Here is a 12,277-nt window from a genome sequence, read left to right as displayed (position 1 = left end):
TCATAACATGCACATAGCTATGAGACATAGCTCACGATCTCTTTATTCACCTCTTACAATGTCTCCACACTGTAATGGCTGTATTTATATGGTTCTACCATAGCAGCTTTACAGGAGAACGATGCTAGTATTCAGGTAGAAGAAAATCTAGTCAGAAGGATTATTCTGAATTAAATACTGGACAGGACGAAGGAGTAAGATGCTAGAAAAGAAAAGCACACAGCGTTTGTACAGGGACTCTGAGGAATGCTGAATACTTCCTGGTAGAGACACAGACTCCCTTGCGGTCAGTGCTCCTGGTCAGCAAACAGACTTCACCACACGCACGGTCTCCTGAACAATTTCTTACCGTGTTGGTCGTTCCCACTGAGTTGTTCGTGTAATATGATTTAAATACTGGATCCTTCCAGAAGCAGTCCTCCGTTCCTCCCACCTAGAATTCAGACATTGAGAGATAAGGCAATGAGTGGTATTTCCAGGAAACCAGGGCACTAAATGTTTCCAACATAAATGCCAACTCAGGAAGACGTACACTATTATGAATCATATTAGCTGAACAAGGTAACAGGAAACAACTGAAAGTTCAACTCTCAATTAATTTTACATGCTTCTCTCCCTTGGAACTAGGCATATCATTAAAAATATCATACCACGTTCAATAAATCTTTGAATTCTAATTAAATCCAATTAACCATAAAAAAAAACTTTTTGAAAACACCGTGTTTAGTTTTTCTAAATTTAACTTTGTCCTTATAAGTCCTCTTGTAGTGTTTTTACCAATACTTGCTTCACTAAAAAAGTCACCTTCAAATAACAAGATTTTTTTATTACTATTTTTGCACTTCAAAATACATGAGACAATACGACTGTGCAGTTACACAATTATATAAGCAATATTTACACAATTAACATTTTAAAGTGAAAATTCAAAAGCATTTTCAAGAACACTTGTGACTTCCTCAGACTCTAAACTAAAAAAAGAACGCTGTTTAGGACTTACATGATAATTTACATTTTAAAGCTCATCACCTGAATTATCAGTTTGTCTTGTATTTACCTGCAAAGAATCACATTCAAAGGTTCTATGTTTGCTCTGAAAAAGTTGATGACAGCACCACAACCTAAAATAAAGCATTTTTCTGTATTTGCAAAACTTTTTGCTAGGTGTTAATGATGTCATTAACTCTCACAGGGATAAATCAAAATCCCAAACCCAGCATTTGGCAGGTAAATACAGCAAGAACTCAGGCTCCATTAGCTCTTCCAATCATGTTTTATTCACCACAATTTACATGGAAGAAAACAGTGATCCATTTTTACACAGCTCTGTAGAAGATGGCCAGGCTTGTGCGATCACTACATTGCTACAAAACTACTATATGGATGTAGCTGGTCAGCTGTCAGTGACTTAAGATTATAGTAGCTTATCAATTCTATAACGTGGAAAAAAGTATATTTTAAAACTGCATTTATGTTTATATGCCACCTCCCACTTTCAAAAAAAAAAGAGACAAGGGTCAAACTCTTAAACACTCCGCGTAGCCTGGCTGGCATATCGCCTGTTCCTAAATTTAAAAATGTAGAACAAAAATAAATTAACCTATTTTTACTTTGACTTCTCATTACTGCAGAAGTCTGTTGTGTGAGCTGTATTTGTATTGACAGTGGAGTCAGCTTACCCATCTGGCAAATCGTTATCAAATAAACGACTGCAATCCACAACTTGTCCTCCTGTGCCTATTCGGTCTCTGGACTGAAGACTTACTATTAAGATAATAAAAGAATTATTAAAGATATTACACCTGCGTGTGAATTACAGTTACAGTTGAAAGAGAAACAGTAAAATTTGAAGGACTAAACTGAACCATGTTCTGGATATTTTTTCCTTCCCACCAATCAAAGTTATACAGCAACAACACGTTTTCACACACGTAATTCTCTACACACTACTTCAGAAAGCTATCTTGAAGAACATGAACACAAGGCAGGAAAAGAAGCTAACTCAAACTGTCATTAGGTTTTCCCTGTACGAAGCAGACTGTAACGTAACAAGCTGCCCTGGTAGCACCTCATGCAGAATGGCTCCAGCAGCAAGCGGGACAGTGCTAGCACCAGGTGTGTACTGCTAACAGGAAGGGAGAACTGCCCGTTGGAGGCTTTAAAACAAGAAATTCTTTGTAGTTTTGACTCCTTACTATGTATTTTGTGTGCACATGAAATTCTACACACACACACACAAAATCAGGCAGAAATTAACCACTTGTTTGTTTTTTTTTTTTTTTTTTTTTTTGCTTTTAAAAGAGCTTTTGGTTTGCTTTTAACAACAAAGTGATTATTTAAGAACTAAGTATGTGCTGTGGCACATATTTCTTGAAGTGGCACTACTCTACCTCTGGACAACAAAGCCGCGTTTACATGTAAAGTGAAAAACTCAGAGACCTGAATCTAGACACAACCAGACATTCATCCAGATCACAAAGTTGCAAACAGATGTAATAGTACTGGTAACTTTTGCCAGAGACACCAAACTTTCAACAACATGTTTTGAAGCTTAAATTTTGGGCCCTTAACAGACCAGCCCAGGGAGCCCTGCAGCACCTGGTTGCCTTATTCCTTATTGGTATTTACTTCTTGTCTTCCATGAACACTAATATTACTATGCACCTTCTTAGAGTGAGAGACACCTTAAATTTAATTTCAAACAAAATGAAATCTTAGATGATGTATTTATTCTGCAACAAACCCACACAAGTTCACACTGCTGCATGTAGGCAAGGTTTGGCAAGCAATACACACAGAAAAATGAAACTAAACAAAGGCAATTACCTCCTCTTTGCCTATGTGAGGACCAAAATTTGTGTACGGCTTCATTTTGTAATGAGTAAGGATTCATTTTTTCTGCGCCGCCACATCAGAAATAAAATGGTGGCACAGAAGACAGCTGCAAGATTAAGACACAGTTCAGGTGCCCTTTGCCTCCGCTACTCACACGAGTCCCCTTTTCTTTCCCCCCTTTGAAGATAACCTTAGGATTTTAAGATAGAGATCCCCTTGCTCACTGACCCAGATTATAAAGTCATGACCACTGTGCACTTGATTTGTAACGTTATTATCCTCTGAAGGTATCGCTTACATTTGAATCTTGTTTTTCAATCTCGCATAGCTTCTTCATTTAAGTGGGTTTATCATTAAAAGTACTGAGAGTACATTTATATCTTATTCTATTTTGTTACTAATTTTTAAACAGTATTTTCGCACCACATAACTGCAGTAGAATTACCTAGTTCTACTCAGGCTCATCGACTCATTCAACAACATTGTGTTAGTGAAGAAATATTAAGACGTAAGGAGATTAATAATGACAATTTCAACAGAAGAGACAGGAGTCTCTGCAGTCCTACCAAGCATGCATCAAATTCAAACACAGCCATGACTGAGGAAACCTTTCTGACGGTAACAGCGTAAAGCAGAACATACAGATGTGTTCTAACAGTCTCTGCTGTAACCTGACAAGCTGTGTTTTTTCTAGGTTTAATGCATGACCCAGCAGCTCCTGCTAACTAGGGACACATCCTAAGAAGCATGCCAAATGAACAAATGCTGCTTTGGCTATACCACTTTCCATGACCACAACAGGTTAAGCCAACTGGTCAGGCTGGTTTCTGGCCACACTGCTGACAGCAAGTTCTCTCTGATATCTCTGAAGTGTATTGGCCATGCCCACACTGCATGGTATTTGACCCAGGTTTCCAATTTGGTATCCCAACAGCCTTGAGAACTGTTTGTTTGCTTGCTTGTTTTGTTTTCTCTTGTTTAAAGTGCCCAAATTAAGACTATCATTCTCAACTTGTGACAACAAGGATGCACGTTGCATACTCTGGAGGGCAGCATGAGAGCACATCACGGTGTGAGGGTACAGTCCCTGCTAGTATCACGTCTGAAGGACTGCTGTGGGCAGAGGGCATCTCTGCTGTGTAGAGCAGGCCGTGAACAAGCTCCCTCCTCAGCTGTGCTCAGTCTGTTCTTAAAAAGCACTCCACAAAATAAAACAAGCAAACAACAACAACACAAATCCAACAACAACCAAACAAAAGCAAAAAACACACACACACACAAACAGGATGTACACAGCATGGGTGATCCAGGGACCAGCATACTGGAGCACAAACTAAAAAGCAAGCCAAACTGACAACACAACACACCCTAGAAAAATGACTGTTTTATTCTTTATTCGTCTGTGCAAGCTCAAATGGAAAATATAATGTTCAAGAATGGTCTGGAAGTGTCAGCACTGCACTTACAGTTCCACATTTCTACCATCATTTAATCCTATTCTGCCACCTTACTCTTATGTGAACACTGTGCAAACACTTGCAGATCAGATGCTAGACAGACGATAAAAGCAACATGAAGAGAGAAAGTCTTAAGTATTAATCAACAGGACTTCAAGGAAAACAAAGATATACAATGAAGCCCCTATTTGCCAATTGCTTTTTCAATAGCTTTCTCTGTCTGACTAAACAAGGATGATGCTTGGATATTATTTGAAATAACAATTGAACATAATACTGAACATACAAACTCACTTTTTAATCCCCATCTCCAAAAACTCTAACACCTTGCCATAAATATAGACTCCTTATCCTGATCCACATCTTTTTGACATCTTACATTACCTGTTTGAAACACCGTCCTCTGAAACAACCAACAATGCACCAAAAGGAGGTTTATGAAGTTATTTGTGGGATGCTTATTTTTCAATTTGCCGGCTTCAAGAAGTTTTTTGTTTGTTTGTTTTAAATATAATTATTTAACGTTTATGAAGTAGCAGAACAAGAAAGCACAGTTATCGAGACCGGTGTCAGGCCTCTTAATAACCCTAAATGAACTGACCATTTTAAAAATACTCTCCTGTTACAGCAAGATGTTCTATCTTTGCACAAAACCTCCAGGAACCACAGCTTTACGGGAACTCTCAATGGCCAAGACACTTGTACTCAGTATTTCCACAGGAGGTTCAGGCTTGAACTGCCACCTTTGTTTAGAGCGAAATTCAACACTTTCTAAATAAGTTTTGTATTATATGTGTATGGTCTTAACTATCCCAACAGTTATAATTTTATATATATACACACACACATACACTTTTGTCTTGAGGTCAATGGTTTTGGCACTAAACACTGAATTTAAAAAAAAAATAGAGAAACCTGATATCTAGGTAGTGTATTTTCACAGCTACTTTTAAGCTCTAAGTGAACTAAAAGATTAAAAGCCTTACTTACCTACTATCTGTCCTCTAACAGTATCATTATCATTTGGCCCAAGTTTGCACAGATCCAATCTCTGATCTACAAAACAAGGACACAAAGTATAAATCATACAACATTTTGCTGCTTTTGAAAGGCAGACTGAAGTACCATCAGAACAAAATTCATCCTAGCATATAATACTTAAGACTTCAAGATATGGGGGGAACAGAGGGGAAGAAGCAGGGAAGGAAAATTAAAAATCTTAAGACATCATCTTCTGTAATTCTGAAACAGAAAAAAAGATTAAAGTACATTTTCTTTAATATATTTCCTACTATATGAAGCTCCTTTAGTAGATAGAAGTTTACATATATAGATAGCTCAAACGATTCTCAAGAAGTAACTTGAACTCTCACCCCTTGTGATATGTCGCTCTCATCCCTATATATAATCCCGTACTGGTAGAGCACAGAGCTAGCCTACAGAATTTGTTCCATACTATGTAGATAGAACTTCATAAAACTGAGCAAAATGTAATGCACTGAAATGTTGATCTAGTAACAAATATTTAACGATTAGAATTTCAGTTATGATTGTCGCCAGGGAGCCTGTTATTTGAAGCAAAATCAGAATGCTTCTCTGCCAGCAAGTTACCCTTTTTTTTTTTTTTAAGTGATCTTTATTGGCAACCACCAATTTTCCATCACAAATGGTGTGCCAAATTTTGTTCAGAAGTAAGCGTGCATCATGACTGATCACTGTAAATGGCACCAATTAGGATAACAAGAAAACTGCATCGTACATGTTAATTTTTTCAGGAGTAAATACAAAGAGCTGTGTTATAAAGCACTTAACATTTTATGACAAAACTTACTAAGCTACTTTTGAAGACTCAGACATTTTAAAATGTAACTTTCACTTCAAGAGATACTTACCTTTTCATCTACCCCTTAACACACCTGTTTTTGAAAGTAACCAGAATCTGTCTTCCTTTAAAATTCCAACACATTTAAGTTCAGTCTTGACAATCTGTAACCAGACTGCCGCACTGAAGTTACCACTGTCTACAGGAATGGGGCAAAAGAACTGAAAAGCCAAAGGCAAGTTACGTTCTCTGACCTGCCCATGCTACTTACCCTCTGCCACAAAGCACTGCTATAAACTACCAAACCAACTGGAATATAAAAGCTTCATAAAACAACAACAACAACAACTCAATTATGTGTCACTCTTCAACAATTCTGTGCATAAACGAGGTCTGAAAGAGAAGAAACAGTAGTGTTGAGCTTACTTACAACCAGTGTCTTTAAGGCGGTTGATTGCGTTTGAAAGAAGTCTCACACAACCCAGAAAACCAGCTCCCTGCTTTTTATGAATTTTCTTGTGATTCCACACGCTGATTGTTATTGAATCCGACTTCCCAATATATCTGAAAAACGTGAAGAACAGTACTGTGAGTGGCACTCACTGAATGCTTTGAAGATGCTCCAGAAATCACCTTAAGGAAAAAAAAAAACAAAAACAAAGATCATCAACCATTACATTAAAAAATCGAACATACAGCAGGAGAGCACAACTCATCTGCAGAGATAATGTACACATTTAGTGAAAGTACATTTTATGAAGGAATTTACTTGAATACAAAGTAATCTAAAATCCCAGTTATGGAAGAAGGCTACCAATATCTGTTTAACACAGTAGCATTAACAGACTCTGGACTGTCCCAGGTGAACACATCTCTTCAAGGCTACAAGCATGCTTTGACTCATGCCTATGTTCAGCCTAACTGAAAACAATGGTGATGCTTGTGGAAGATGTATTTATTAGCAGCGCTAGCAGGCAGAGCACTTCAAATGCCAGGACAGAAACTATTAGTTTAGCTTAGCATCCTTCTGCAGCACTCCATCTGCTGCTTCTTTTCAGGCTACTCTTCCAACCACTGGGAATGCAAGTCACCCTAGTTTCCATGCTCTTAAGTGCTCAGGGAAAACAGAAGGTAAAGCTATTTACACACCTGCAGTTAATGAACCTTTGGGAAGCTAGTTCAGTACTAAGAAAGCTCAAGAAAGGCCCAGTTTGAAAAATACATCACATTACAAGCGTGACTCATTTCAAAAAGTTCATACTGTGTATCTGTTGAGAAGTGCCATGTTCCCTTCCTACCCCCTATTGAAACGGGAATCATGTCCTGTCAGCATTACCATGGGAACGCACTGCAAAGTCTAGATCTGCATCTCACCAAATTCAGGGAACCTGGACGCTATAGGCTATTATATTTTTACTTTATTGCTTCAAGTTTTGCTCGTCAGAAGCAATTACTTTGTGAGCTAGTTTTGGTTTTCAGAGGACAATTTCAAAGCATCTAAGATACGTCAGCCAATGCCAACATTGAATAATATAGTTAATAATACAATATTTCAAGTTGAGGAAAATTAATTTGTAATTAAGGCTTGGAGCCTGAGAACTGTTTGTAGTCCTCCATTCCCAGATCACAGATTCTGGCCTTCTGTAGTTTAGTTCCAAGAGGTTTTTTGTTTCATTTTGAAGGAAAACTAATCAAACAGTTCAATTAATTTCTATGGATCTCTCCCTCACTGACGAAGGTTTTTCTGGCTTTAAAACATCTCAACATTTTCATAAAGGTACAAATGATACTGTCAAGGTTGGCAAACCAAGCAATTGAACTAGCACTCATGGTTTAAAATTGCAGTTCCGATCACGTAAGCTGTCAATTAGCACTTCTCCCTTTTTCCTTTGTTGTATAAAACTCAAAGCAGAACTTTGACAACTTTTTTTTTTTTTTTAAACCACCTGCAGACAGGGACTGATCCAAGAAGTAGAAGACAAAAAAGCCTAACTGTAGGCACATACATGAATTTGGTTTAAAATAACCAGTGCACAATTACTATTTTTTTTTTTTTTAAAAAAAAAGCTTAAACAAAATCCAAGGTTTTTGGAATAGCAAGCTGATTACATAAGATATGTAAGATTTCTGGCCTTACAACCTTGACAATGCCAATTTTGCATAGAGAAACAAGAGATGAAGATGGGTATTCACGTGCACGGTTGCAGTCTACAATGTTTCATGTACTTAAAATAAATTCTTATGAGAACAAGGTAGGTGCACTTAAAAATAAAGACTTATCATGACCTGTCTTGAATTTTCCAGTTTTCCTTGTTGCTTTAAAAAAGTCAGAGGTATATGGTTAAACACAATTTCATAACAGAACAGTTTGAATAATATGTAGAACAGCTGAATATACAACACAGTTTCCAAGAATTACTGTAACATTTCAGGGTGAGGTTCTCATGGTTGAGCTACAGACAGCAAGCCATCCGTACCAAACAGGTGAAGACTTCTACAGAACTACTAGAGCCTACTCTGTTTTTTTGCACCTGAAAACCTGGCTAATTCACATATTTAAAGGAAATAAGCAAGATACTGCATTTTTAAAATGAAAATGTCTTTTTTCTTCCTCTAAACCAAAGGAAGAAAATAAATAGTTCAGTAACTGCTAGTTGGCTTTACAGTGAAATGCTTCATCTATATTTCTGCATAATTTCAGACATGAAAATATATGGTTGCATTTAGAGAGTGATGGTAGGACAAGTTGACATTTCCAATTTGTTTGGTGGATAAGTTACATTTGTTTTACATCATCTGGCAATAAAGTTCCAACATAAAAGCTTAGCTAGGAATTTTACTTGTTATTAAAAAAGAATGTTCCAAAAATTAAAGTGAATAAGTTAAAATAAACAATTTCATTTTATTGGATGCTTCTTTCTTCCTCCTTATACTACTTATTCAAGTTCTTGGAGGTTCTTTTTTTTTATTATTATTTTTATTTTTTAAACTCCATCCCATCAGCAATACCTATTTCACAGCTTAAATCCTTCAACAAAGATAACAGGATTAGCGAAGTGGAAACCTGGAAATTCAATTTCCATATACATTTTTTAACTGCAGAGCATCTGGTCTATTTTCCTGTATTTTCTGAATCTGTAAAATTAGGGCTTTGGATAAGAATTGCATGTTTGGAAATTTTATGAAAACTGCCTATTCTTAGCACTTTCACTTCTAGACAAAAATCAAGTAAATGCAATACTGGAAAACTCTAAAATATTTTAATTGAATTTTAAAACACAGGGAGAATCGTTAGTTTGTCATCTTTGCTAGGGTAGTATTGCCTTCTGAGCCAATATACCACACTCAGGAAGGTTTGGTATCGAGCAACTTTTCAGCCCCATGGCATTATACACATTTTCCCTGAAGAGTTCAGCTTGGTAGAAAAGCAGAATGAAGAAAGTGGAAAAAAATTACTGCTGAAAAAACACATCTCTTCCTGATCACAAGCCAGATGTACTCCCTCCAGAAAGAGAAAAATGCAACATCAAGAGGTATGAACTCAGGCTTGGAAGCCAGGAATTCCCTATTTCTAATCCATGCTGTCACATAGACTTTTTTACGACCTGGACAAATTATTTAGTTTATTTCTCCATTTTCCCATTTTATATATATATATATACACACACACACACACATATATATATATACATATTCAGTATAATGGTAGTGTTATGCTTTGAGGTATCAGCTGTTTTCAGGCTAGAGGAGAAGAGGGAGCAGAACAAAAAATATCATCCCGATTTTTTCCTCTTCTCTCCACCCTGACATAGCTCTCATCTCTGGGAGTAGCTGAGGGGTATTTTGAGTCTGCAGGATGGTGAGAAGAGCACCAAGCCAGGGGCTGTGGCTTAACACAGGAATACAGCACACACACGTGGCACTGGCTGGCTGCTCCATTCTCCTCCCCAGTACTTCCCAGCCCAACGTTGAATTAAACCTAAAAGACACTGTAAAATCCGGGATCGTTAGCAATAACTAGGCAGCTGCAAAGCAAAGTTGGACGGTAGGGGAGAATGGTGAGTCTGCCAGGGCAGTGCAGCAGCTTGAGAAAGCAAAGGCACCACGCGGCACTAGAACCTACAGTGAGGAGATCTTGGGAAGCTGCAGAAGCTGGGTGAGGTTACAGTGAACCAACTGCATCTGAGAGGCGTAACAAGGAAGTAAAGCCATGGGTCCTTCCTGGAGCCTGGGGGTGCAGATTGGCAGGCCACAGAGTAAAGATGGGACCAGGAACTAGGTTTCGGTGGAGATTACAGATCCTTTAAGAGGTAAATAGATGTTATGACTTGCTATACCTTAAAGGCAGAGGCTGACAGGGAGGGCTGGAACAGGCTAGAGAGCACAGGTGAGTGTGGGAAGGCTGTAGGAGAGATCAACACTATGACAGAAAGGAAGAAAGGGGAAGGAAGAGAAAAAGGCTATTTGGTAAGTTTCAAAACTACTGGTTTAGATAGTGGTTAAATGCTTCGGAAGCAAGACGACCTGTAAATGCATTAAGTCTGGTTATCCAAAGCTTTGAGCAAAGGCCTGAACAACAGGGAAAACACAAACAAGACTGAAAATAAGGAAGGGGAATACATCCAGGGCAAGCATGGTATTTTACTGACATTAAACTGCATCCAGACAGCAACTATTTGGCAATCTCTCCCTGGAAAGTCTCCCAGATTTCCCCCTCTACACACACCCATCTAGACTGAAGAATCTAAGCAACTAATTCAGCTGCTTCCTTTCACACTAAAATCTGAATTAAGGGCCACATAAGGCAAAAACAAACCCTTTTTTGTTCTTCACAACACCACAGAAATATATATATATATATTTAAATCTTATACAGCAGAGTAGCTATTATGCTGAATCACATTAACAAAACAAATATTCGCTTTGAATTAGCCACCTAATTCAGACATTATTCCATAAATATACTGCAACAGATCCATCTTACTGTGCCAATTACATATGCTATCACATAATACACAAGATTAATTAGCCGCAGTGTTAACCTGTTATACAATTCCTAGACTGGGGACACTTCAATCAATCCAACACGGCTAAGAGACAGTTTTCCTGCACGTAAGCCTATTACAGTCTGTTAAAGAACAGCAAAATTCTTCATGGTAGGAAAAAAAGCAACATTCTGCTTTAAAAAAAACAACTATATAACTCCACCTTCCTCTGGTGGATTTCCTACACTTTGTGGTGACAGAAGCAAGCAGGCGTTCTGCCACCGAGACTCCATCGGTTATGCTTGGTGTGCAAAGTATTTCCTGTAACAGTGGAAGTGTCATAAGTCAGGCTAGTGTTCCCATGCAATGGTGTGTTGTTAGGGTAAACATTACAAAGTTGTAAAAGTTGTAAAATATACAATTATTTTCAAAGAAAGGGAATATTAAGTCCTGTAGGCTATGAGGTCTGCCATCAGGTGTTTAGCAGTAGGACGCTAACTATTGTGTTTTTTTTTTTTCTCTCCAAAAAGAGAAGTTCGTTATCTCATTATCTGGTTCAGATAATAGGTTCAGTTGAGACCCGACACTAGGTATATTACAGTAAAAAGTTATCATAAAATAAAAGCCAAACAGTGACTGGCAGACAGACTGTTGTACTAAAGACAAGTGATCGTCTCTTGCTGTTTCAAATAGGAACTGAAGACTAGGGAACTGGTATTTATAAATGGAAATACATTTCCATAGAGTTAAGAAAGGAATGACAGGTAAGACAATAAGATGGGATAAACGATTATAAAGAAAATTTTGAGAGGGAGAGGCTTATTTTCAAATTACAAGGCTTGCCAGAACACTGAATTGTAGTTTGGATTATAAATGCTCTGTATACTTCTGTGTCATTAAGAAATTCAGCTGCTAGAATCAAGCACAGGAGTTATCCCTAGAGATCAGATAATTTATATTGAAAATAACATCCTAAATAAGCAAAATCTAGTTTTATTATGGATTCTCTTCCTTAAAAAGGAAGTTTTGCACAGGTGCAAATTCCTTATGACAATCCAGCAAGACCTCCCTCCCCCAAATCTCATAAAAATACAAGCTAAGCATAGTGAAAGAGATCTGTACCTGATTAAAAGCAATTTATTCCCAGTCTCCCTGAACAAAAACACAAATGAGTCAGA

General features: G+C 37.6%; 1 protein-coding gene across 3 annotated transcripts in view; it reads right to left on the bottom strand.

Annotated features, from left to right (window-relative positions):
* Nucleotides 1-12,277, bottom strand: part of SMURF2 (SMAD specific E3 ubiquitin protein ligase 2) — a 64,882-nt gene that overhangs the window by 19,508 nt on the left and 33,097 nt on the right. For all 3 annotated transcript variants that reach the window (XM_080561145.1, XM_080561146.1, XM_080561144.1), the window contains exons 4-7: nt 6,545-6,678; nt 5,283-5,348; nt 1,680-1,764; nt 350-433 (exon numbers count right to left, since the gene is read on the bottom strand). In XM_080561145.1, coding sequence (XP_080417271.1) covers nt 350-433; nt 1,680-1,764; nt 5,283-5,348; nt 6,545-6,678 — 369 coding nt within the window. The remainder of the gene's footprint in view (nt 1-349; nt 434-1,679; nt 1,765-5,282; nt 5,349-6,544; nt 6,679-12,277) is intronic.

Source organism: Anser brachyrhynchus (assembly GCF_964034855.1).
Source record: "Anser brachyrhynchus genome assembly, chromosome: 18".
Classification (NCBI taxonomy): domain Eukaryota; kingdom Metazoa; phylum Chordata; class Aves; order Anseriformes; family Anatidae; genus Anser; species Anser brachyrhynchus.
Note: the sequence above shows the minus strand (reverse complement) of the source record. Positions and strands in the feature narration are given on the sequence as shown.